Genomic DNA, 27,985 nt, shown 5'->3' with positions numbered 1-27,985 from the left:
CGCCACCGGCACCGCGACAGACACCGCTCCTGGCCTATCGCGTCAGAGCCGGACCCCCTCCGTCCTCTCCCTCCCTCCCTCCCCTGCGCCCTGCCCACCCCGGCGGTCTCTTCTCCAGCCCTGCCAGAGCCAATCCGCGACTGGGTGTAAGTAGGGCAAGCCGCTTCCTGGTTCTCAGAAAGAAGGAGTTGGGAGTCGGAGTGGGCCAGCGGAGACAGCAGACAGGCAGGGGGGTCAGAGCAGCAAAGAGCCGGCGGGCTGCAGAGACAAGACAGGAGCCGCAGGAGAGACGCCGACGCACCGTTTGGCGAAGATTAAAAAAAGGAGGTGTCGAGCTGGGGACGGCGGGAGCGGTGACCCCCGGTGGAGACAACTAAACAAGAGCGGGGAGGATAAAATAAAAAAGAAGAAGAAGAAGTAGAAGAAGTAAGCAGGGTGGGACGGAATAATCCAGGAAGTGCGGAGGCCGGTCAGGTGGGAGGCGACGAGCCTGAACAGGTGACACACCGGCACTCAGGTAATTGCTTCACCTGAATGGAAATTATATCGCACCTTTAACTTAAATGTGATGTAAGTGACATGTGTGTGTGCCATGACAGCGCCGGCTCGCCTCAACCTATAGCCTCCCTCCTCCCCTCCCTCCCTCCTTCCTTCACGGTTCTGATCGGGGTCATGGGAGGACTAACCACGTCACGGGTATTCGGTAACTCCCGTCGACATTCATTCCCGTTTATAATACAGCCACAGCGCGTCTCCTATTGAGCCTGTGCGTTAAAGAAAAAGAAACTGAGGCTGTGTGTGTGTGTGTGTGTGTGTGTGTGTGTTTGGAGCAGGTGCTGCAGCTTTCATATGTGCGTCTGTGTGTGCGCGCGGCCAGGTGAGACAGGCAGAGGCAGAGCAGGGTCGGCGGGTACATTTCTGGAGACTCGGCTGCTAATTATAGCCGAGAACACCGGCTGACATCCAAAACCTAACCTGCTCTCACGCACATCACCTGCCTCTCTGCGCTGCTCGTGGGCACGCACAGCACGCACTGGATGTGTTGGGTTTTAGCCCTCTTGTACCGAAATGATCTCCCTTCAGTGGTCTGTTAATCATCATCATCCCCACTATCATCATCATCATCATGGCGCACCCAGTGTTTTATTTTAATCCTGTCCCTATCCTGTGTTACAATAGGATGTGCTCAGGCTGTAATGTTAGGTTAAGGCTTTTGCCTACCTCATGGGTGGGGAGGGCTGGCATGCAAGTGGGCTTTGTGTGTGTGATTACAGAGGTAGATGTGTTGCTGACTCGCCCCTCTGACAGACCGGCCTAACAAGCTCAACTGGCTTGGGTTTGGTTTCCCTGTCTTGGGCACAGCCTGTTTGGTTAAATCTTTAGCCGTCCATGCAGGTAGTTAATGCCTTATGCCCTTTAGGCTCAGGTGTTGTCGCAGCCTTTTTAGTTGTTCTGTGGCTCACCTCTGGGCCTCTGAGGGGTCTGACACGTCGGCTACAGCCTGAGCTTGTGACCAAAAGTTTGAAGAAGTCCCCTTTTCTTTTTGTTTCACTGTTCCCTGTGTGCATGCCATCATGTGAGTGGACATCCAATGCCTTCTCGTGCTGGGACGGCTGCCCACATATGGAAGACCCATCAGGCATTTGAAATAAATTCTTAATGCCAGCTCTGTTTTGCCCTAACTTTGTCTGCAACATAATTGGACATCTGTGCTTCATCCCTCGCTCCTGCTGTCCTGACACGACCTCCGTCCTGCTCTGCTTTCTGCAGGGCCTGCCTCTGCTATCTCTTGTTTCCCCCCCGACGCTCCATCGTCGCGTGTTTAGTCTGAATCTGCACTTCAGATATGTTCTCCACATCACAGCCTACATTTTTTGAATATTTCCTGGAGAGCCGTGGAAATCTAAACAGTACTGTACATACAGTATGCTGCTAATCACATTCATCTCACAGAGGTGTGTGTGTGTCAGAGTGTGTGTGTGTGTGTGTGTGTGTGTGTGTGTGTGTGTGTGTGTGTGTGTGTGGGCTTTCTCAACCTCACTGACTGTTCGAGAACTTCTTTTCCGAAGAAGTCAAAGTAGGAAGCGGTCGGTTTCTATCAACGTCTTTTATTTCTGCTCTTACAAGAACCCCCCCACTCCACCCCAAATTACATCTGATGCATCATATGATTGCTGCTGAGTGTGTGTGTGTGTGTATGTTTACTCACATGCTCTGTAGCCAACCTATTTTACAACAGAGGAGAAACAAGTGCTTTAATTAGTCAGCACTTTGTGTTTTCTCTCACATCTTTGTTCACATACTTGGTGAATGCCTGACCCAGTGCCCCCCCCCCCCCCCCCCCNCCCCCCCTCTGGGAGGAATAACACTCTACTCAGGTGACATTTTTAACATTGCTGTGCCTTTTCCTTCAGGTGTATGAACTCTGCTGACCTCCGAGCCAAGGACCAAAGAGGAGGGGAACGAGCGGGAGGCAGAAGAAAGCAGGCACCCATCTTCTCCTGGGTTTATGGACTGGAGGTAGGAATAACTTATCAAATTATTACTGTATGTGTCATATCATCAGTTCCAAAATCTGTCCCTCTCTCTTTCAAACACTCTAATATCTATGCTGTCAACCATTTTAGGAGGTTTTCTCAAAATATATTAGCCCTAATAAAGATGATTTTGAGGGTTTTGTTTACGTTAAACAAAGTAGTTGGTACAAAGTGTCGTCCAAATGCACCTTAAAGGAAAGGTGTTAATACCTGTTCCAAATGGCCGCACTCGAAGTTGCTGTGACGGAGAAGACTGAGACGTGATTAATTGCACGGGTAGAGATTATGGGGCACACTTTCAAACACACTTTTGGACATTCACATGTTTCCCACGGTCACAGAAAGCCTGGAAAAGCCATGAAATTGTGTTGCGTGTTATGAAACTGTCATGTAATAAAACCACAAATGTATTTTCTGAAACTGTCTACGCAACGTTGCTTTAATATGCAGCGATGTGTGACAACGTTTAGTTTACCATCATGTACATCTCTTCACTTTCTACCCACGTTCCCTCTCTCTCTTGATGTTTGCCAGCTAGCTGAAATTATGTTTGAATAGAGTTTGAATCTGATATGTTTAAAAAGTGCCAGGCAAGTGGGACAAAAAAACCCCAATATTGTAATGGGTCCTTGAAAAGTGATGTATTGGTTTTGAAATTTTGTCCATGAAAGTGTGTGGGATCCCTGCAGCCAGTCTCTCATTAAAAGTCCAGTGTGTAGGATTTAGGGCCATATACTGACAGAAATGGTGTATAATATTCATAACTATGTTTTCATTAGTGTATAATTAACTGAAACTAAGAATTGTTGTGTTTTTGTTACCTTAGAAAGAGCAATTTATATCATTAATATGATCTACAGTAGCCTAGAACAGACAAATGAAATACCAGCTCTAGGTATGGCCATTCACAACTTCATGTCGGCCATCATAGTACTCCTACAGTTGAGTTTCAGTTGATTGTAATTTGCAACCTCATTGCTAGGTACCATTAAATCCTACATACTGGACCGTTAAAGGTCCAGTGTGTAGTATTTAATGGCATCTATTTGCCGAAATCATGTATAATATTCAAAATTATGTTTTCATTAGTGTATATCCACCAGAAACTAAGAATCATTGTGTTTTCGTTACCTTAGGCTGAGCCATTTATATCTACATACGGAGCAGGTCCTCTATCACGTAGTCCACCATGTTGTTCTACTGTAGCCCACAATGGACAAACCAAACACTGCTCTAGATAGGGTCATTTGCTCTTCTGTGTTTTCATTCCTGTCATCTTAGTACTCCTACATGATTGACACAGCTCTGCAACCTCACAGCTAGATGCCACTAAATCCTACACACTAGAGCTCTGAAATCAAATTTTAGATCATGTGAAGAATGACAAAAAAGTTTGAGGTAGAAGTCCAGAAACTGTGTGGGTGAAAGGAGTTTCAAACCCCTCTACAAGTGCTTTGTTTGACTCATACTGATGTCTTAAAAGCTGCTACAAGGAACTTTCATTTTGTTCTGATTTTGGTGGCCCCTGTTGACAAAAGCGGTAGTTTCCATGAGCACAAATGCTTTGTGTCATAAAGATTGTGATCTGGGGAGTGCGTGCATTTTTTTTGGAAGCAAGTGAAAGATTTGTTGTAAAAATAGAGCTGTTTGCATTTTGTATAGTGATTGGTGGCTATATAAGATTAATAGCTGTAATGTGACGATGGTGAGACAAAATAAACTTTGTTCTCGCCACCAACGGTAATTCATATATTGATGTAAAACCATGTCTCGAGATCTATCTCATAAACAGAACAGACATATTACATACCTGTGTAGGCGAAAGAGGGCTAATTCAGGATTGGACGTGAGTCATGTCTTATCCTGCAGTTCTTTCCACTTGTTGGACAACCAAGGCCGACTGGTGTTTTCGCCTGTGCTCTATCACTGTCCTTCTCAGTTTTTAGCTTTTTCTGGTTCTTCAGTCAACTCTTTTCTTTTCTCTTTGCTGATCGTGCCCCCAGTATTGGCCATAAACCCAAATTATAAGAGAAATCTTCTCCTGCTTCCACTGAACTGTCAAATATACTCACTGTGAAACTTTGCCAAGGAACATGTAGATACAGGCTCTTTCAGTTTGTGTCACGTAAATGGTTTCATCGGACACAAGGACAAGCATTAAAAATAACTCTAGAAAGAGTCAGTCATATCGCTGATGGACTTGTTTGCTTATGTAGTTCATATGGAGGCATCAGTATTAAGCAGCATTTATACTTATGCGTTGGTGTGTCTGTGTCACTCTGCAGTTACACCTCCAAAACACTAGTTGGCTGTGGGGTTTCTGTGAAGCGCTGTAAAGCTTAGTTGATTCAAAACACACATTAAACACACATTAAACATGGCTTAATAGAGACAATTTCAAACACAAATACACAAATTGGCTTCACTATAAGTCGCAGCATTCACAGACAAAGCACTTGTCTTTATCTGGACACATTTTCCCCACAAATACAACGTGCTAACGTTATTAGCACAAGCCTATGGCATTTTATATTGTATAAATTAGCCTAGCAGCTGGCAATCTTTACCTCTTCTCATATAAAACCAGGGACAACAGCAACATTTAACAAAGGTAATGTTACATAATTTTGCTCCGTTACAACTCACAAGGTTCACTGACAAAACAACTGTTTTATACTAAACACATTTTCCAAACAAATACAACATGCTAACGTTATTAGCGCCAGCCTATGGCATTTTACATGGTATAAATTAGCCAAGCACATAGTGGAGATTTCCTCTACTCATATGAAGCCAGGATAAATCACACAGAAGACTTAAAATACTATTTTTGTGGAGGCTTTATTGTCTTCACAATTTATTGTTTCTTATCTGTGAAATTAAAGTAAATAAAAAATTGGTTTCCACTGAGGGAAATGGTTTCAGTTTACAAAAATAGACAGGAGGTCTCCGTCACTGCGACGTGTAGTTACATTTCTGGGGAGGTGCACGTTTGTGAAGTTGTTTCATCTTGTTGTTGCCGTGCAGGAAAAACGCCACTGGTGAACCATGTAATGTGAATGTTAATACACTGAAGTGATGGAGGTTAAGATGTGATTGGTGTTTTCAATCAAATCAAACAAGCTTGATCAACATGCGCACTAAATGCACAGTTTGTGTTTTCACATACCTCACTGAAACCAGTACAGATTAGTTTTAAACGTTACAGATTTCAGCTTCAAAACAACAGCGAATCTGCCTTCAACTCCTCTCACACCATGTTACACACACACACACACACACACACACACAGAATCACAGATGAAAGTTGAATCAATTCTAAATGATTGAAAATGGAGTTTATGGAGCTCAGCCCACCGTGTGTCTGAGTAACACATGTACTCAGATAAAAGGGTTTGACTACTTTCTCTTCTATGAATCACCCAGAACAGTTAAATCTGCATCTATTTTATTTATCCTGTCACTCTGCAGTTAACACCACAAACACATTGTTGTGGGGTCAGACCTCATTAAACATTATTGGTTTATAGGACGTATAAAGAGGATGGGCTTCTGGAAAACATCATTGTCCTTGGAATAAATATGAGCTGAATAAAGTGGTCAAGCAGTTGAATATTTTATGGGCAACCTGGAAGTTAACTCCTCTGTAGTTTGTCAGCTGCAGACGCTCGACGACTTCAATCGGCTTTTAAGGAAGGTTCGGGAGTGATGCCAGAAATACACTCTTGTGTTTAAAACGGGCTCGTGATATTTATAGGTTTTTTGGTATGTGATATAATCACAACAAAGCAGCGCTGCCTTTTGAGAAGCTTTAAAGCCGTATTGATGTTAGTGTAACAGTAATAAGAAGGCTGAACCAAGACACAGTTCTTCATTGCCAACAACATTAACAGCTTCTTTAGCTCAAGGATAACGTTATGATAACTCATTTAAAAAGCTGTGATCGTTGGTGTAGGTTTCGTTTCAACATTAAGGGGAGGACATACATGAAACGGGGGATTTGGGGGTCCTCTGCAAGAAAATTTTGAGCATCAAATACTTACTTTCCTGCATTCTGCTGAATTTCTATGCAGTAGTTTGTGCCTTTTCTGTATCAATTTATGGTGTAAATGTCTTAAAGTTTGATAAAATAAAAGTCCTCTGCTACTTTAATGGACAAATGTCCTCCACCCACCCCCAAAATCTGCCTATGCCTGCATTTAAAATGCAACTGGAAAAAAATATAAATTTAGATATTATTAAATTGGGGAAAAAAGAGGTTTTTGGACCAGCCCAAAACCCTAATTTCTGATTCCTTTAACTAATGTACTTTATTAGAGAACATATAAAAAATTACAGATAGCAAATTTAATGTTCATTATACCCCATAAAAATTAATATAGAATATTACTGCAGTACTTCTTTTACACTCACTTTTTTCAGGCTTTTAATATCACTCAAATTTAAGTTACTGTTCAACCAAGGAAAAGTCAGGTTAAAAAAAACTTAATTTTTTTTTTATTTTTTTAACTTAAAACTTGAACACAACAAGAAAGACAACAACCAACCAAGCCATAAATACATATTTTTTGATATTCCTTTTTTTTTTTTGTCAAATTAGGGCTGAGCAATATATTGGCATTATATTGATATTATGATATAAGACTAGATATCATTTTAGATTTTGGATATGTTTTAAGTTGTAAGTTGTCTTTTCCTGGTTTTAAAAGCTGCATTACATTAAATAATGTAATTTTCTGAACTTACCAGACTGTTCTTGCTGTTCAATTATTTGCCTTTACCCACGTAGTCATTATATCCTCATTACTGGTTATTATTTATCAGAAATCTCACTGTGTAAATATAATGTGAAAGCACCTATATCATCATCACAATATCAGTATCGGGGTATTTGGTTAAAAATAACGATATCTGATTTCTTCCGCTTCACCCACTGCTATGCAAATGATCATAAATGCACTGAAAAAAGACTCTACCATGACTAAAAATGTCACCAGGGTACATTTCTGATATGGTCATCCCCTATTCCACTTCCAGACCCCTTAGATCTGCTGACCAATCACTGCTCCTCATTCCACACACCAAGTTAAAAACCAAAGGTGATCGTGCATTTTCAGTTGTCGGCCCAAAATTGTGGAATAGTTTGCCACTAAATATTAGAACTTCCCCGTCCATCGAAGTCTTCAAAGCACGTCTGAAGACTCACCTTTTTTCTTTAGCCTTTTAATTTATTATCGTGTAAATAGGCTCTTGTGTTTATTCGATTCTATGTTTTATTTGTTGGTTGTCCGATCGCTCTTTACTAATTTATTATATCTTCTTATTTATGACTTTTGCTTTGTTTTGTTGTTTTTTGATTGATCATTTCTGTGTTATGTGAAGCACTTTGGTCAACTTCTGTTGTTTTTAAATGTGCTATATAAATAAACTGACTTGACTAAAAATGGTGCATTAACATTAAAACTAAAATTATGTAGCATAAACCAAACTCAGTGCATTTTTCGTAGTGTTTTAACGCACTGATTTCAGCTGTCAAACAACTACAGACCAGCCTCTGTCTCCTCCTGATGACTGCTGATTATCATGAGAGGAAACACGACTCCTAAACTATATTTTTAAATACTTTACTATACATTTACAGTATGTGAAGGATAAAATCTCATACAGTGATGTACAGGCCTCTTTGAATGTTAAGTTTAAGCTTGATTTTGTGTTAAATACACTCATCGACACTCGTATTTTATTTGAGCTGAGTATTTTTTGTGACTTCGGTGTGTGGTGGGCAAGTTGGTGTGACAAATCATGTGACTTCGGCTTTGCTGGAGGATGACTGGTGACAAGCATGTGTCCGTGAACTAGTGGTGGGTAGGGGGAAGTGACTTTGAGTGGTCTGTCAGGCGAGGAACACACACACACACACACGCGCACGCACGCACGCACGCACGCACACACACACACACACACACACACATATATAAACATGCATGCACACAGTTCCAGGAAATGCTTTAATTAGGGCATGTGAGCCCATATAAATTCCCCCTTTTCAGACATGGGTCTTTCAGTTTCATACAAAACCAACTGAGTGGGAGGAAGGTGGGGAGCGAGAGACCAGAACGGGGGAGGGAGAATGGGAGTTGAAAGAGGTAATATTTGAAGGTGTCTCACCCCTTTTTGTCAGGCCGTTTCTGTCTACTTTGCAACAACCGTTACTCTGAGAAAATCTCTCTATTCCCTACTTTTACTTTGATCGTGCAGCAAACAAGGAGAGACGACACCTCTGCAGTCACACTGGTGTGTCATCAGCGTAAAAAAAATGGGCCTTCGCTTGTCGAGAAGAATATATTTCTGTCTGTGTTTTATTTTCATGAAGTCATGATGATTATCTCACTCAGGTTTATGATTGGAAGTCCCCTTTGTTTAAAAATGCACGTAAACCACGACCAAATTCCTTTGACCTCTGCAAAATGGTGCGTTTTCACCATATATGGCGGTTGTTTCCCCACACTGAGGCAGTCATAGCCCAGGGGTGACTACACAGTGTCCGTAATCCAGAGTGCTACTGCGACTACAGTTGAGAGTTGCCCCCACTCGATCTGTGTCAATAGAGGAAGTTATGTATCTGCCATTTCCTCTTTTCAGTCATGAGTTTCTGTAGCATTTGACAGCCCTCCCTCGCTCTCGACCACCAGCCTCGCAGCCCACGCCGCCTGGCGCTAACAGATCAGCAGGTGGCCGTGACTCTTCTTCTTCTTCTTCTTCTTGTAAAGAGTCAGAGGAGAGAGACAGGCTTGAGAAAAAAAAAGAAGCTACGGGCTGAAGGAGGGATCATGATTCAGCTCTTCTAGTAACAGTGCAATTGTTTCTGTACAAATTGAGCGGGCGGTTATCATAAATAGGTACAGTGAGACAACGCTTCAGGGAAAGTGAGAGAATAAACACCCAAACATGAGCAGGCAAAGGGAGTCATTGAAACTGACCCCTTTCATGTGTGATGTTCAAAGGGGAACTCCAGCAGCAAACAGAGGCTTTTATTCCAAAACGGTTGCAAATCATCCCTTTTGGAAAAATAAAGTCACCTTTGTTTTGTTATTATGAGAAAAACAAATGTTATTATGGTGCAGACATGAAATATGACACAGCTGATTTGACTTTTGGATCAGACTCCTTTATTAAACCACTTCTTCCTTCTATTTTGCCTCGTCAAACATCCGTCACTCTGAGTGTGAGAGAGAAAATGTTGCTGTGAGACGTCCATTAGGAAAAGAAGTAGTCAGTCAGTTTAACCTCACGTCTGCGCAGCTGTCTGGTTCCTGCAGCACAGCTGGACCACAAGTCAAGTTGGGTTTTGAAGTTCTGATAATTCATGGATTGTAGCTGCAGTAAAAACAAACCTCCTCCCCTCCCTGCCACGTCGTTAATCTGATGTATCAGGAGGGTGACACATCTTTCACTGAAGTCCTCAAACTGTCTTTTTACCTCTCTCTGCTTCTACAGATCTGAATATTTTTTCTGTTTTCTCTTAATCTCTGTCGGAGCTGTCTTTGCTCTTTTCCTATGTGTCACCGTGTCCTCCATTTATCTCTCCATCTGTTCTAGTGGTCGACCATTTTTACTTCGCACAGGAAGAGGAAACTGATCAGGATCAGTTAGTTTTGCGACATTTCTCTCTCTGTGTTTGTGTGTGCGTGTGTGTATAAGTGTGTATGTGTGTGTGTGTGTCCAGTGCTTTTGCAACATCTTCCTCTGAAACAGGAGGTCATTTGTGTAGGAGAGCTGTTGAGACCCTCCCAGTGATGTGGCAACTGAAAACGCGACACATGCACAGAGACAATATGTGTGTTCTTATCACCTGATAAAGTTCCAAAACTGGTTGTTGTTTCTGCGGCGGCCATTAATTTTTCTTTGGTTGAAGACATTTTCACTCATATAAGATCATTTCTTTCTTTTTTTGCAGTTATTTCCTGTATTCATTCTTTGCATAATTATATTCACAGGCAGAGTAGCTGCACAATGTAAGTACACATGAAGAGACTGTACACGTCACACTACATAGGGCTGCACAGTTAATCCAGTATTTTTGAAATCACATCATTGCCAAGTGCAATATCCAATTAGTAGGAGCTGCATTTTTTAATAAAGGTAAAATGTGTCACAATATGCCCTTTATAAACAAAGTACTGCAGTGTTACAGAAACGCCCCGGCCTAAAAATCCTCCTTCCAGATGTAAGAGAACTTCCTCGTTTGGTACAGACCTCATGAGGCATGAGTCTCATCTCAACATCTGTCAAATTAATCACAATATGATTTTTTGCATATCCTGCAGCTGTAATACTACATCGTTTACTCTATCTACCTCACCCTGTCTCCACAACCAGCCCACCACTTTGACTGAGGGGTGAATAAGAGGAAGAGACATAACGTGTTGTAAGAGTCGTATCTGTCAAACACCCCCCCCCCACACACACACACACACACACACACGCACACACACGAGTACACCCACAGTAATCTAAACGTACACATACATACATTTATAGATTCACTGCATCTCTGGAAAACCTTAATAAAGTTTGTGCTCGAGCTGCTTTTGTGAAGTTTATTATTTTAAATATTTAGAGTTGTAGATTCAGTTGTGTAGTCGCAGTGAGATTGCATTATAATATGACATGTTTTTTCCAGTGGGAAAAATCACAGTTTTGAAAATACAAGTAATATAGGAGTCAAAATGGATTAAAACTGAAGTAATTACTAATTAACGAGCTGTTGGATAAATTTATTACATTGTTAGTTCTTATGTTCAGGTCCAACTGAACAAAGATGCACAAATGTACTTCTTGTAAAATCTGACGCTACTTTAAATGTTTCCTCACAGTTTATGGTTTCATGTTAAATACATTTATACTCTTTTATTAATTACTTACTCACATTTTATTTAAATGTTGCTCAAAATATTCAGTATCAGATGATGGAAAAATACATAATTTTACAGTAAACTTAACATTGCTTATACCCTCTACATAAAAGAAAAAATAAATAAGTAAAGCATCAAAAATAATTTGCTTTTCAGCTACTTACAAAACAGACACTTATATACATAACAGAGGCTTTAATATAACAAAAATAGTAAGTTAAAGGGACAGTGCAGCTGAATATTTTATTGGGTTGTTTCTGGCATCAATCAGATAAAAAGCTGAATGGTCATAGTTTCGTAGCTTCATCAAATTTGTAACACAAGAAAATCAGAAATTTATTTAACAACACAGAATTAAATATTATTTGTTTCTTGGCACAGATTTCAGAGACGTCATTATATTGGCCTCGATGGAAAGTCTGACTGAAAAGTGACTTTGATGTTACGGATGAAGTCCTCCTACTGTACCTGAAATAAATATTCCTCAAGCTAATCTTTAAAACATGTCTTTACTCTCTATGTAAATGCTCAATGTAAAATAATTTATGATTTTGACCTGAGTTCCTCGGCCGGTGCTCCGTTCCACGATAAATATCTACGCAGCTCATCTGATTGTACCGCGGACTGACAAGTTAGGACGCCCCCGCTGAGTTACAGCAAGTACGCTGATGGGTTACTGTATGTTTGACTGTAATGATACTTTATCGCTCCCTTGTTGCTTTCATTACAGTTTTTCACATGCAGTGTAAACAGTCGTCTCAGAGAGGAAACGTCCCTCAGCTTCATCCACTCACATGAGCTCATCAGACGAATCATTAAAAACCACACGCAAAAAACATACACAAAGTTTCTCTCCTGCTCTTATGTATCAATAGAGGTGCCGTGTTTGATTCGCCCACACAGCTCCAGCGTTCTCACACACACACACACACACACACACACACACAGACTTGTGGAGTGTTTTGGGGGGGTAGAAACTGCTGACCAGATAAGGAGCTGTAAGAGCTAGTAAAGTGTGAAACCACTCCGTCAGCATGCCTCCTCTCTCACATCTGTGTGTGTTCTCCATCTTAGGGTGAAACTCCCTTTTGGTGATGCTAATGATAGAGGTGGCTGCCACCACATCTCTCCCTCAGACATCTGCGCACACACCCACACACACACGCACATACACACCTGCAAGGACTCTTGCTACTTCCTGTGGCTGCGTGCATGTGTTCACCTCTTGCTCTGTTTATCTCCCAGTCGTCATGTCACTGCTGCTCTCCCTTCTCTTTTTCTGTCTCCCCCTTCCTCTCCCCTTGTAACTTAACTCTGTCTCCTCTTGTTTCATGTCTCCTCGCTAACACAGATTGTTCGAGGCCGGGACTAGATTTTCCTGTCTCAACCTCCCCTCTTCTCTGCTTTATCTCTCAGAGTGTATCTCTCAACACCCACTCCCCATTCACTCACTCTCATGTGTCTCTCCTCCCCCTTCATACCCTCCTTTTTTCTGGTGTGATTTCTAAGAACATGTGTGTTTTTAGAAAACATACCTCCCTCATGTTCCTTTTGTTGTCTCTTCTCAAATCTCGTACTGTTTTCCTCTTTCCAACCTCAGATTTATTTCTTTTCCTGCTCCCGCTCCCTCCTCCTTTCACAGCAGCTAACAGGGCAGAGACGTTACACATAACACTCCTCTCAGAAAAAACTAAGAATATATGTGCTTTAACTTATGTAGGAAAATAACTTTCATCAGTTGCAGAGTGTTCACACGCAGAATGAAAAAGCTGTAAGTAGGAAAAAACTTTGCTTTGTAAAAACATAGCTTACAACAAAACTGCAAAACAAAAAAATAAATAAAATGCATGAAACCCACTCTGTATTTTCAAAGAACCTTCAAGCATCGAGCCTCATAAGCAAAATTGACGGGAAATAAACTGGTGTGTTTAACTTCTGTTAATGAACAGTATGTATGAATGAATGACTTTATTTCACACCAAAAAAAAAAAAAAAAAAAATTAAATGTCCCTACTCCTTTCTTATATTTCTTGTTTAACTCATATTATTTCAATAAATTCCCAAATTTATTAACATCTAATATACAACTATCCCCAGTCTAATTAAATAAATAAGTAATAAACCCAGTTTATTATATTAATATCATATTAAAAATAAATAAGTGTGAAACTGATGATTCAGTATGTTGGGTTGCACATTAGCCAGAGTAATATATCAGTATAATCTACAGTATATATTGAATTGTAATTTAAGGCGAGTTATAGGGTCGGGCACTTGGACAAATATATCGGCGATTCACTGGTTGTTTTTTAGACAATTTTTGTCATTATATTTTTCACATTAATCGGCCTGCCTCCAAAGTACAAGTCAAGAATGCTGCTCAGAGCGAAAGATTGCAGGGAGTAGAGCCAGAAGAGCTGGGCGATGTGGAGAAAATCAAATATCACAATAGTTTTGACCAAATAAATCAATATTTGATATTACAAGGACATTGCAAGGTTGACTATTGGTGTATTCACAAGTTACACACTAATATTTTTGATAAATTATAATGAGTAATGTAAATATAATGACTAAGTGGGTAAAAGCAAATAATAGAACAGCTACAACAGTCTGAAAAGTTCAGAAAATTACATCACTGTACTGTAATGCAGCCATTACAACCAGGAAACAATACAATATTAAAATATCGAAAATCTAAGACGATATCTTGTCTCATGTCACGATATTGATATGATAAAGATATATCAGTCTGCCCTAAGAGCCAACATATTCTCACATCTAACACGGTGAATTGAGGGTTTATTTCCATTTATTTTGGTAAGTGTTTTTTGTTTATGTCAGTGGTTTCCAACTGGTGGGTTGCGGTCCAAAAGTGGGTCATGGTTCCATTCTGAATGGACCACAAGTGACTCACCCACATGTCAAGTTTGTGAAAAACACTCTTAAGTACAGTGAATCTCCAGCACAGAGTGTTTATTCTGAAGTGCCATTTCCTGCTGTAGAGTGAGTGACGAACAGACAGCTACTTGACAGAGACAGCAAACTAGCTTGATGGCATGACCAAACACGAGTGTGACGCTGAATGTATTAACCTGTGTGGACCTTGAACTAATGACTAAGGAGAAATCTGGACCTTGTGTCTGGACCAGTCAGTTTATGATGAGTTAACGAGGCAATTAAGCTAACACTAGTCTTAGTACGGTGAAAGAGACACAATTGAAAAGAAGGTCTACAGTTATATTTTTGTGTTTAATGAGGAAAATCAGTCTAAGAATATTTTCTATCTTTTTTTACAAGACAAAAAAAAAAAAAAAAAAAAAAAAAAAAAAAAAAAAAAGCAAGGAGAGCTTGTGGAACGTAATGTTAGCAAACATGCTGCTTGAACACATCTCTCAGCTGCACATTCATGTGCGAATATATCAGCAACATAGATGTTTAATAACTAGATACCAGAGCCCAAGATGCCACCTATTCATTCCAATGAGATTGTTTGCCTGGCGCATACGCCAAGAAAAAAGGGTTTCTAGTTTCCGAGTTAACGTCTATGGTATGCAGCCCACTGAGTATGCACAGTGGTGTTTCTCACGCTGGCCCTACCCACAACTTCCTGCTCGGCGTATAGATGGCGTCATGGATTTTTAATTAGCTTTTCTGGGGTTGAGAAAAACTTTGCAATTTCAAAACCTCCCATGGATCCAAAATTCGTAATAGAAAGAGTCCGAATTCACCCTGTTTGCAGTTTGAGGTGTCCTGTTTACAGTTGTGCAGATGTCTCTTTTAATGGTGGTCTTTGGGGAAAATGCTTTTGGGCTGCAGGGCTTGAGCTTACCTGAGTGGCCACTGGTAAGAAATGAAAGCAATGCTGAGCGGCTTTCCTGGGGGCCTCATCGGCAATCGCCGAGTGGGCTAGCAAGATATCATGTCGGCAGAAACTCTGCCTTTTCTTGGTCTTGAAAGCTAAATATCAGTAAAATATAATTGATCCTAAGTAAAATGACTTCTCAGTTGTCTTGTGGAAAAGTATCTTCTAAAAGGCCCCAATGTTCGTCCCCAAAATATTCGTAATAACTCATTTCAAGGCATTTGTTTTAAGTTCCTGGGATATTTGATGTCAGTGTTGCCCTTACAAAGACTACAGTTCTGTTAAGAGACTATTTTATTTACATTAACGTAAGGCTAGAAGTTGGTGAGTATTTCGGGGACAGAGCGTATATATGTGCACCCAAATGTCTCGTCTTCATGTGTTGATAAGCTGATAATCCTCCAGCAGATTCACACTGCTGTTCAGGTCTGGCATGCAAACTGGCTGCTGTTGTAGCTCGCAGTGGAGAGTTTGTGGTGTGTGAGGGTGAGGGGATAAGGGCCTCTGCTCTGCCAGCCAAATGAATAATGTAATGTGTTCTTGGAACTAAGACCACAATGTGCGCATGCGTCCACACACACACACACACACACACACACACACACCATATAATGCCCCAGTTACAGTAAGGCCAGAGGAGGGCTGGTTGCTGGGGCTGTCTTGAGTAAAAGACAGAAGTTCTGCTGAGTAACATCAACTCACTGGACTTCTCCTTTTTTATAAATTCCTCCACAGGTCCCATCACATCAGGGTGCAATCACTCTAATTATCATGATGGTGTCTCGCGTCTTCTCTGAGACAAATTCAAATGCAGATTCAAATTCTCCCCGGTTGCATGTGTTTTTATATCTCCTGCTGGGATGCAAATGTTCAACCCAGAGGGAACTGTTGGGACGCGGAGCAGGTGGAGCTTGTTTTTTATCTCCTGGCAGAGACGAGCTGCGTTATTAGAAGACCTGGACATGTCCGCATGTGTGTGTTAACAACAGTTTGGGGTGTATGTTTGCTGCTTTTTGCACTCAGATACTCCTGTGTGAGAGTGCTCTGCTGGGCTGAGTGCAGCTTTGGTTTGGCAGACGTGTGTGTACTCGCATCTCTTCTCATCCCCCCCATTTCCTCCTCCCCTACTCTTCCTCAGAGAAGGTGTCCCAGCACCACACTCCACTCACTACCCCAAAATAAGTAAGGTGTAAAGAGGGTGAAAACTTCTGTCTTAGCCCTTAAAATCAGTCGGTCACACAGAGAAGAAAAGTGGTGAGAGGAAGACGGAGTGAGTGGAGGAGAAACGGTATGAGCTTGAATCTTACTTTCCATGTGTTTGGCTGCTTTTGTTGTTTTTCTGGCACAGTGGTAGTTTAGCATTGTGATTTGTTTGTGTTGTGGTTATGAATAACATCTCAAGTAGTGTGTTTTATGTGAATGAAAACACTCGTAGCTGTGTGTGTGATGCCTCAGTGTGTGTGTGTGCATGTGGAGGAGGGTTTCATTTGCTGTAGAGAATGGACAGCTGCTGCTTGCTTGTGAGCATTTTACTGTAATAAGTACATTTTTAAAATGTTTCTGAGCTGCTACAATGTTTAGAAACAAAACCATACACAGGTTTTATACAACACAATATTGTGGACGTAAAAATACTACAAATTGTTGGTAAATTTTGTAAAGTCTGCTTTTAAAATTTCACTCTTTTTCCTTCCAAGTTCAGTTTTAACTTGTCAAAGTCTAAGAATGATCCATATCCCTGGTTGTTTAAGTACTGAGAAAGCTGTCACAACACATGCAACTAACTATATGTGCTCACATTAACCAACATACACACACAGTCACAACACACACATGTACGGGCACTTTGGAAAACATCTGACATCAGAATTCATAAAAGCTTTTCTCCTTCTCCCTCTCAGCCACAGTTTTCTGTGAATAGTATAAAGTCATATTTTCCCCCTTAGCGCTGGAGCCTGATATAATTGAGGTGGACTGGGAAAACTTACAGCCTTTAACGGAAAATAAGACCCATAAAAATAACACTAACAGTTCTAGTTCCAGTCATCACACACACTGCAGAGGGATTTCATGATATAGACGGTGGATACTATAACCTGCTTTTACACCGAAGAATAAATCTTTGTGTGCAGGTTTGGTCAATCCTGCTGCTGTAATTTTCCTGGCCTCCGCACAAATTTGTGTCAATTTTTTTTTTTTTTTTTTTTAAAGGAGTCACACTGAGTCGTGGTAGTGGACAGTAATGGTGGATTTAAGTTTCCATTTCCTTTTCAGTAAAAACGAACCCTCGGTGAATTCCCTTCCAAACGTGCTTTATTCGAGTTTTGCTTAAGGTTTACGACCCGGTCGTACGACTTCAGTTGTAGCTTTGGGTTTATGACGCTTGGCCTGTTGGTTAGATAAAGACAAAATGATAAAAAATCTCCAAATGTTATCGGATGTTTTTAATCAAGTAACGAATTAATCCTTGTTGTTAAGAGAGAGGAAGAGTGTGCGCATAATGAAAGCAAGGGATGAGGAAACCGTAGAGTTGCAGAGGAGGTGAATTCCTCCACCGTCGACAGAGGAGTGGGAGGTGAGAACAAAAAACAAAGAAAGAGATAAGAGGCGATTGTTGGAAGGATAATATCTTAACATCTGAAGCGTCAAATGCACGAAAAGTGAAAAAATTGAAGATTTTTTTTAGATAAAATACTTTTTTGGTGAACTTTTTTTTTTGTGGTTGAATGTTTTGGAAAGACTAACAGTGACTTTAAATGACACACCTAAAGGCAAACAGTGATATCAGTTATTTGACTTTAAGCTACTAATCCTTCATTAACATGAATAAACCTACAACAGCAGTAATTATGCTTTATGATAATGGCTGAGTACATTCGTTCACGCTCGTGAACGAACAATATTTTGTTTGCAAGGCAAAATGTGTTTGTGGTGTCTGACTGTGGGCTGTTTTTACTTTAGTTACAATATGTTGCAAGGTTCAGCAGCTCATGCAGACATGTCCTTGGTTAGTGACAAAGAACAGAAAGAAGGTGACAAGGAAGGAGAAGAGGGGATATGAACTGTGTGTGTGTGTGTGTGTGTGTGTGTGTGTGTGTCATGATGTGTCAGTATTAAGTGACTCACAGACAGACAGAAAATTGATGGGAATCGTCGCAACTTCTTTGCAATCTTATTATTTTCCGAATACGCCTGTGTTCTGAGGAATATGCCTAAAATAACAAGCTCGAACCACCAACCACCCATGATGCTTTTTTTTCTCTCTCTCTCTCTCCCCTGCGCCGGAAATTTAACGTGCGTTGTTGTGTGCTCCTCCTGAAACCCCTTTGTGTCTCGCCTGTCTGCACTGCTTTGCTTCAGTTTTCTGTTTTTGTGTTTTAGTGACATGGGTATTTCAGAAATTGGGAAAACATGACATATTGTGTATTTATGGATTTAATAATTGTTGGTGGCATTCCTGTTTTCCTGTGGATGCATTTAAACAATGTTTAGATTTGACGCTGATCCTTAAATATGAAAGTCAGGTCTGTTTAATTTCCACTTATAATGAGACAAACTGTATGCTCACAAAGTCAAGGGATACATCTGCACCTTGTCCTGCTGAGGCTATGGTGGAAAGTTTCCAATAGGATTTTTTTTTCTATGTTAGTACACATCTGTGTATTATACAGGGCTGCAACTCATGAATCATCTACAGATCTGACCATAAAATTAGTTTTGTTCCGATAGTGATATCAAAATTGGAAATGCCTCCGATACTGCCTAAAATGCTGGAGAGGGTAACGGCGGGTACGCATGACTATGCACCAATCTGATTCGACATCATTTATAAATAAACATTTAAGTATTTTCACACCCGGATGAAATGGCAGTTCTCCCAAAATTCAGTGCTTCTTTGCTGCTTTAAAACAGCACCCTACGCAGCACGTTGCACTGTGCAGCCACTGGCAACTACTGTTTTAGAGCGCCGAAGAAGAATTGATTAAATGGAGTGCTTCAAGGATGATGTTTTTCTGTAGGCCAGTGTTAAAGTTAGCATCGCCCTGGTTCCCTAATCAAAAATCCAATGGGATTTTACCATTGGATTTTGGATTACTGCATAAAATAAGCTCTGTGACAAATGAAACTTTATGATACTTGCACGTTTTGTTCAGCAAGATAACCTTCACAACTGTTTTATTATTTCTGAAGCCTAAATAAAAGCACCAGAAGTAAAAATCTAACATTAGGATATAAACAAACTACATTACGGTCTCATGACTTGACGTCGCCACTAGCCATGTCCATCATGATGACATTCTGTAGTCTCACATAGCCACTTGTTAGCAACCGCCTTTTTTTAAGATACATTAAAGCTTCAAAATTCACAAGTGGGGTATTTACTGACATATTTTATGCCATATAACAAACATGAAAGTATCTAAAGCCTGTGTTCTTACTTCAGCAACTAACCAAATTCCAGTCAAAAAACCCATTGACTTTGAGACAGGAAGGAAACTGTGAGTGCTAAAATGCAAACTGATCTCAAGGTTTTGGGTATGGTATAGTATATATTTATTTAAGCTTTATTTAACAAGGAAGTCTCATTAAGATTGAAAATCTCTTTTACTAGAGAGACCTGGCCGAGGTAGCAGCCAATCAGAGCACATTTAAAATGCAAGCACAACATTACCAGTTTGCACAATGTCAGCAATTTGGTAATATTTTACACTAGGAAGTCCCACCAGTAAAAAGGCAACGTGTACAGTATGAAAGGCTTTGGTTTCGAGGGGTGGAACCAGTGTTGCCTATTTCAACACCACCATCATGTTTTGCAACCATCTTTAATGCAGTTGTATCATTTTGGTACTTGGTATTGGTCAATACGCAACCTCAGATATCGAAATTACAATTAGGAAGGAGAAAATGCTATCTAAACATCTTTACAGAAAACGTCAGAAAAAGTGGAAAATAGGACTGCAACAGTCTGAGATATTAGCGGTACAATAATGAAATATATCAGAAATATCACAGTTTCAAGGTGTTACAGTATGGGGTATAACACAGTTATTATTCTTATTATCAGTTGCGATGATCCTTAAAGGAATGAAAACTAGTATGTGTAAAAAGTCCGACAGACAGAAGATGGGCACGCACAGGTGAAATTCTTCGTTCGTTTGCATTTCTTGTTTCAATATAGTTCGTGGTATGATACCGATCAATTTTCATAATGCGATATACAGTTTCGCAGTATACCGCTGCAACCCTCATGGAAAATGCCCATCATCACTTTCTAAAGTGCATGCTGACGTCTCCAGATGTCTTGTTTTGTCCAAACCTCTGTACAAAACCCAAAGATATTCAGTTTATTACCTACAGAACAGAGAAAAACAAATAATCCTCACATTTGAGAAGCAGGAACCAAAGAATTTTTGGCCTCTTTGCTTGAAAAACTGGCTTCAATGATTGTTCCGTTACCATAAAAGTTGCTTTAGTGTGGTGCAAATGTAAAAAGAAGTGTGCGTATGTGTGTGCAAGAGACAAAGCAAACTCATGCCCCTTAACTTCCTCACTCTTCTGTATCAGCGGCTGCCCTGACACTGTCGTCCTTGTAAAGATAAGTCAAATGAAAGAAAAATAACTGAATATGTGTTGTAGAGGCTGTGGTGGTATTGTTTAAAGAGCACTGGTTGACGTTTAGCATGCCCAGGCTTCAAAGGAAGAGCTTTCTGCACCAGTTTGTCTTTGTGGTACAATGTAATATGGTTTAACTCTCATATTGCACCTACCTGAATGCTTGTTCCTGGGTGTCATATGACTCATAATGCCAATATGATTTTGGTTCTTACGTGATTGTTCAACTTTGACATTCTGTGAGTTGACTGAAAAAGAATTTTTGTGTTTCTGAGGTGTTTTGGTTGCATCCGCCGGTTTCCTTCCTGCCAAACCAGTTGAATTAATGTGTGCGGTGTGAAGCCTGAAGGGTATTTATTCTACATCACCCGCAGTCCTGTTATGACCTTAGATACACTACGCCCCATCCACCTGCTGGCCTCCTTCTGAACGGGGAGAGGTCGACGACGAGATGGTGTTTATCGGAAAGTGTTCGGAAAATGTGGCCGTTGGGTTTTGGAGAGAGGGGACGCGTAGGCGACCTCGGTGGGGGTGGGGGGGAGGGGTATCTCTAAATCTGCCTTCGTCACCGTGCACCCTCTTTTGATACAACAGGAAGGAGAGTGAGTGACAGAATGTGCGAAAGAGGTAGACATCCCCGAGGATGAACGCTTAACCCCAACTTCTGACAAAGAGATCAGACCTTTAAGTTGTACGTCTACGGGTTGAAGGAAAAAGGAAAGAAAAAAGAAAAGTGGTTTTCAAAGACAGAGAGACGGAAAGCGAGGGAGAGGAGTTGTAAAGAGCGAAAAGATGGATGCCATGAGACACACGCTGCCTCGTCTCCAGCTGACTGTGCCAATGCCCATGAAGACAGGGAAGGTAGGATCAACATTTGGATGTGCTGGGGAAGAGAGAGGGAACATTTGGGAGGTTTGAAATTTTGACAGGAAGGGTTAAAAAGTGCTGTCAAGTTCTAGTTTTACTTTTTTTTTCGTTGAATGGGTGGAGTACATTTATACAAGTATGTGTTTTAAATAGGCTGGCGTTCGGATCATCACAGAACAGGTTAAATCTAACAATGGTGGGTGGGGGGAGCCACAGATTGGCACGCAATGTGTGTATGTGTGTGTGTTCTTGTGCCTGTGTGTGTGTGTTTAATAGGGTGTGTTTTGGAGCAGGTTAGTCAGGTGGATGTACCGTCGTTGTGCAGAGCCCTCTGGGCACTGTGTGAACACTGTTATTGGATGGCCAGGGGGCTGCCAGTTGCTATGGGAGGGAGATGAAGGGCAGGGAGGGGGAATCTGGAGGGTGAGTTGTTTGTGGAAAATCTGGTCTGCTCAGGTGTGTGTGAGAGATATTGTTGAGCAGGTATAGTGTGGACAGGGTGAGGTGCGAGCTTAGGGAGCCAAAGATGGGAGTTGTTGGGTCTTATTACCGACAGGCCTCGTTGTGTCTCACAAAGAGAAATAAATAAAGTTACTGTCCTTATTTGACATTAACTACAATATTCTGCCTTCAACCCAACACTGGTACCTCTGTGTCTTTGAAAGGTCTTTATTAGATTAAGAAAACACGGAGTGGGTTGATGTAAATGAAATTTAGCAGCTGGCCGTGCCCTGTATGTTGCACATCAAGTTTTAGAGTGACGTACTTTTATTCCAGTCCCTCATGAAGGTTGTAATTCTTCTCTTGCTGTTTTTTCCTTCCTCATTCTTTCACTGGTGCTCCCCCCTTTCACCCACTCTAGCCTGTCACTTCCTCCCTGTCCCTCGCTTGCTTTTCTTTCTTCTCACTCTCCTCCATTTGTCCCTCTCGGTCCTCTCCAGGTATTTTAATCAAACAGCTAATGCTATAAAGGTTTCACACGGGAATTAACCTACTGCCCCTAGGTTACAGCACGTACAGTACGTTGCATAATCCTGCATCCTCGCCACGTCATAGTTATCAATCATTTGGTTTTATATATCTCGCTCTCTGTGCTCTAATTATTTCTTCTTCTTCTTGCTGTTATGTTTTGCCGCTCCCGCTGGCTCTATTTTCTCCATCACATTCGTCCTCTGGTGCCCCAACCCCCATCTGACTGGCCAAAATCGCTGCCTCTTGATTTAGTAATCTGGAGAGAACGCACAAGGAGGGTGGGGAGAGGAGGATAAAGGGGGGGAGTTGTTGCTAAGCCCAGTTTAAATTGTCCTTCACGTGAAAGAAACTCCTCGTCTCAGTCACGCTACAGAAGATTTACTTTTAGGTACTTCTAAAAGTACTCTCTGGCTCTCTGAAAAAGGAAGGGTTCAGTGACTAAAACTGCAAAGACAGAATTAAATGACGACTAAAATCAATAGGAAACGAAACAAGTTTTGTTCATATTAAAGGCAGATTGTGTCAGATTTCATTCCCTCCACTTAACTGATCTTCCTCTTGTTTCTTGCAGGTGGCAATGTCTCCAGGAGAGGACGGTCTGATTGGGATCCCCTTCCCGGAGCACAGCAACGAGCTCTTATCACACCTAAATGACCAGAGAAGGTCAGGACTCCTCTGTGACCTCACTCTGACGTCCCGTGGGGCACGCTACCCGACTCACCGCTCCGTCATGGCCGCCGTCAGTCTCTACTTCCGTCGGCTGTTCGGGACAGAGGAGGGGGGAGGTGAGGGCGGGGGAGGTTTCAGCGTGTGCCAGCTGGACTGCGTGGCCCCCGACGCCCTGGACGCCCTGCTGGAGTTCGCCTACACTGCCACTCTGACCATCCCCAGCTCCGGGATGAGAGATGTGCTGCGAGGGGCTCAGCTCCTGGGCATCCAGTGTGTGGCTGACGCGTGCAGAGACATCCTGGGGGAGAAAGCGGAGGTGGAGCCGGCAGAGGAGCAGAGAGCCCAGCACATGGCTACTGACAGGATGGCGGGGGGCAATAGTATGGTGGAGAGAGGGTCTCGAAGAAAAACGGACAGAAAGAAGGTGAAAAAAGTGGGACCGCATCATATCAACTCCTCGGTTTTGAACCCACCGCCTGCGTCTCCTGTCTCGCACCCTTCACCTGCATCCGACAGCTTCCGCTCCCTGCCGTCCACCCAGCCTCCCAGCCCCGAACAGGAGGAGCTTCGCCTCAAAGCCGGGCAGAACGGAGATCCCAGGGTGATCAGAAATCCAGAGAGAGGGGCCACACTAAATGGCGGGCAGCTTCACTGGCTGCACGAGCGCCCCCGTATAGCCCAGCCGCCTCCTGTCCCGCCCTTGAGTGACAAGCTGTCAGAGGACGAGGAGGGTTTTGGGGATGACAGTATGCTGATGGAAAGCACCTCCATACCTACCTCTGTAGCTGATCGAGGAGCGGTGGCGTCCACAGTGGGAGGTGGGAGGAAGAGGAAGTCTCAGACACCCCAGCAGTGCCCCGTTTGTCAGAAGATCATCCATGGAGCAGGGAAGCTGCCCCGACACATGAGAACACACACAGGAGAGAAGCCCTTTCAGTGCTCGGCATGTGGAGTCCGTTTCACCCGGTACAGAAACCTCTCAAACATATTATACACAAAAGAATGATGTATTGTTGCCTGGTTGAATCTTTTACTCATGTTCACTCTCTTGCCTTCCTGCCTCTTGACTCTTCTTCTTCCCTTTCCCTCTACATTAGGAATGATAAGTTGAAGATCCACATGAGGAAACACACAGGCGAGCGTCCTTACCCCTGCCCGCACTGCTCTGCCCGCTTTCTGCACTCATACGACCTCAAAAACCACCTGTCCCTCCACAGTGGGGCGAGGCCCTTCGAGTGCCCGCTCTGCCACAAGGCCTTTGCCCGAGAGGACCACCTCCAGCGTCACCGCAAGGGACACAGCTGCCTGGAGCTGCGGCCACGCCGGCCCAGACGTGGGGCAGAGCTTGGGGAGGATGGGAGAGGGGACGGAGGCGTGAGGGAGCAGTCCAACCCTCTGGATGCTTTGTCCTTACAGGCCCACGCCTCAGCGTTCCTCCCTCACACATTGCTAGATGGTGGGAGTGGATCCGGCGCCGGGCCCCACATGATGTTTCCAGGTGACATCGAGAGGGAGCGGTCTCTCGCCCTTCAGGCTCTGGCTCATATCAGGCCTCACAGGCTGGCCGGCTACCCTGAGCTCTTCCTACGAAGCCTGGAGCTGCGAGCGGGCAGAGAGGCCGAGGGAGAAGATCCAGGCGGAACCAACTCACCGGTTACGCAGCGTGACCGATGGGCTGAAGAAGCTGAAGAGGAAATTGGTGAAGAGGAAGCAGAGGAAGAGGAATAGTGAAAAGAGAGCGTGTGTGTGTGTGTGTAAACGTGTGCGTGTCTGTGTGGTAAAGCATCCACAGTAAAAAAAAATCTCACTCAGGTGGCTGGACTAACGACCTGCTGCTCCCATATAGAGAGCGCTTAAAAAATAAAAACAACTTCATGATATTAAAAGAAAAAAAATGGAAAACGGGTTTTCTTAGATATTTTAAATGTTTGTCTTCTGGCTCTTGGCATTTTGATTTCATTTGACTTTTAGATTTTAATTTCTCGTTTGCTGTTTAATTTTATGTATTTCAGGTTTGAGCTGTTTGATTGGATTTTTGTAGCTGGACATGCGTGTGTGGAGTGTGTGGTTACTGGGATGCTTTTCACTATGCAAACTAAAATCCAGAGCTGCGACATGAAGGGATATCTGAAGATGTTTATTTTTTAGTTACGACATAAATGTATTGATTCAGGTGCAATTCAGAAGTCATATCACCTAGATCACAGGAATGAGTTTGTGTGCCTGGTTTCCTCTGGTGGTTATCAACGGAAATGCAGTCGAATTAATCAAACTCGTTCTGTACATTGTAAGCAATAATGTTCGTTGTGTATTTTCTCGTTAGTGGTAGAATCTTTGCTTTGATTTTGGTGCTGAAACCAAAGATTTTTAGTTGAATGGTTTTCTTAAATCTTAAGTGAACAGGAGAGGAGGGAGGTGAATTGTAGCCAATGTTGGATTTGAAGAGAAGACTCTTCCCAACTGTTTTGATAGCCATGAGAGAGTCTGCTTCCATGTTTGAGTGTTTCGGAGCTGCGGGGCTCTGTGTTTAATGCCTGACCAAAAGAGACAAAGTCTGGGTCAATGAGTTGATCATGTTGAAGATAATTCTTCTTTTCCCAAAGGCTGTGGATTTCAGTCTTCCAATGCACTCATTTGGGTTCCTTGTTTGGAAAAAAAAAAAAGTAAAGGGGTAAAAAAGAAAGTGAGGGGATGAAAGAGATAGCATTCCTTTTTTTCTGTGCTTATTTATTTATTGTTATTTATTATGGTTCTTCTGCTGAAACTCTTTGTGAGACCAAATCCAAGGGTGGGACACATATTACAAGTCTTACAAGACGCTGCATTGCGCTAAAGATTTTGATTCTTCATGTAACTTAACGCCTTTTTTTTAAAAACGGGCTGCGTGTCTTCTTTTGGCGATTCTTCCTCGAATGCATTCTTTGCACATTTAACCCCGTCAGGTACTGCAATAATACAGGCACATTCCATCCTCCGGGGTACAGAGAGAAGGGAACAGAGCAAAGAAGAAGTCAGAGGGTTCAAAACCTTCAATGCAACTGGAACACAAAATGACTTTGCTGTTTGACATTTTCAGCGCGCTTTTTCTGTTGTTAATTTAACACGTATAGTACTGTATGACATATTAACATGGCAGTTCTTATAGATCGGCCACCGCTGTGTCTAAAGGGGCCATTATCCTTTGAGTTCGACCAAAAACTATCTTGTTTTCATCATGCTTTCCTGGACCGGTACATTAAGGCCTTTTGCAGGGTGTAATGCAATCTTTAATGGCTTTAAACGACAGCAGTTGTCTTTTTATTTCCCATTCTCTTGAAACCTATGTAGTCAGAACCTGCTGTAGCAGTGGCGCTGGTCTGGCCTTGTGTGCACTATCCGCTCCTTGTTGTGTAGTAAATCTTTTTTTTTTATTTGCACTATGAGATTTGAGAGCTTCAAGCCTTTTTTTGTCTGACCTTGAATATCTAGTCCATTAACTCACTCGATACCATTTAAGATTGTGATTGAAATACTTCTTTAAAACCTGCATACAATGAGTACTCTTCCTCCTGCATAATAGTACAGAGTTATAGTCAATATAATATATAATGGGATGAATTTGCCTTAGATTTTTTTGTGCTGCAACTACTCTCAGGAAATCTTGAGCAATGCACTAAGTGATTATACAGAATATATAAAATGGGAAGAAATTGTTTGGTGCTGTTGGGCGATTGACACTCTTCATACAAGTGTAAGGCCAGTAGTTTCAAAATAAGACATTTTCTAGAATAGTTGACGGTTAAAAAACCTATAGTGAGATAAAAACAGGGAAATGGTGATGACAGTAAACTACTGGCCTTACTGGAACCAGTCCTACTGGAATGGCAGTGTGACAGTTGGTCCGTTCATGAAGGGTGTTGGTGCTCCCGGTCGGAGCGCTGTGAATGAATGAGGGTTAACTGATGCCAGCTGTGAAGTGTGTGTTTCTATGTGAGCTGTTTGTTTTCTTGGCTTCGGTGAAGGGACATGGGGTCTGGTCTGTGTAGAGACCCCGCTATCAGGGATACATTTTTGTCTTTCAGTTTTTAGTGGAATCTTCTCAGAGATATGAATTCATTTTCCCATCATTTGTTTCAGTTAATGTAAAGAAAATAAATAAACATATCCAAGCTTGATCTTTTCTGTGTTTCTGTTATTGGTTTATATCACAAACACAACCCTTTAAGAGCTTTAGTAAAGAGTTAAAGTAGTTAATTCGGTGCTTTAAGAGTTGTGACCAGGATGTGTGCTGAGTGGGAATTTTACAGTTGACTTGTGCTCTCTGGTGGACAAACGATGTAATGGAAACACTGTTTTTAAAATGCTAAAAACAGTCTGTTGTGACATTTCTAGTTCCTCACAACTGACACTGCACTGTAAATACTCAAACATATGTGATAAGCTAATAGTGTGCAATCATATCAGCCCAGTCAAGCTCCATGGGTGACTTATCACCAATGACTCATGACTCTGCTTCGACTTGAGCCTTTGGACTTGAAAATACTTTACACCTTCCCCAAAGCCCAAAT

General features: G+C 42.0%; 1 protein-coding gene across 2 annotated transcripts; it reads left to right on the top strand.

Moving 5' to 3' along the window:
* zbtb7b (zinc finger and BTB domain containing 7B) lies at positions 1 to 27,592 on the top strand. Of its 2 annotated transcripts, XM_050047842.1 has the most exons (4): positions 1 to 517; positions 2,415 to 2,520; positions 23,341 to 24,404; positions 24,536 to 27,592. In XM_050047842.1, the coding sequence occupies exons 2-4, from the start codon at positions 2,419 to 2,421 to the stop codon at positions 25,164 to 25,166; spliced, it is 1,797 nt and encodes a 598-aa protein (XP_049903799.1). In that variant the 5' UTR covers positions 1 to 517; positions 2,415 to 2,418; the 3' UTR covers positions 25,167 to 27,592. The 2 variants fall into 2 exon arrangements, with proteins under 2 accessions (XP_049903799.1, XP_049903800.1); XM_050047843.1 differs by lacking the exons at positions 1 to 517; positions 2,415 to 2,520 and adding an exon at positions 21,546 to 21,791.
* The last annotated feature ends 393 nt before the right edge of the window (positions 27,593 to 27,985 follow it).

This window comes from Epinephelus moara, chromosome 6 (genome assembly GCF_006386435.1).
Source record: "Epinephelus moara isolate mb chromosome 6, YSFRI_EMoa_1.0, whole genome shotgun sequence".
Taxonomy (NCBI): domain Eukaryota; kingdom Metazoa; phylum Chordata; class Actinopteri; order Perciformes; family Serranidae; genus Epinephelus; species Epinephelus moara.
The sequence above is the reverse complement of the archived record's forward strand: the minus strand, read 5'-3'. Positions and strand labels throughout refer to the sequence as shown.

What these genes read in the sequence shown, in the direction of transcription:
- zbtb7b (XM_050047842.1), top strand. Translation starts at nt 2,419, where the DNA reads ATGAACTCTGCTGACCTCCGAGCCAAGGACCAAAGAGGAGGGGAACGA. An exon ending in CCTGGGTTTATGGACTGGAG is followed by an intron (nt 2,521 to 23,340) that starts GTAGGAATAACT and finishes TGTTTCTTGCAG; the next exon opens with GTGGCAATGTCTCCAGGAGA. An exon ending in TGTGGAGTCCGTTTCACCCG is followed by an intron (nt 24,405 to 24,535) that starts GTACAGAAACCT and finishes CCTCTACATTAG; the next exon opens with GAATGATAAGTTGAAGATCC.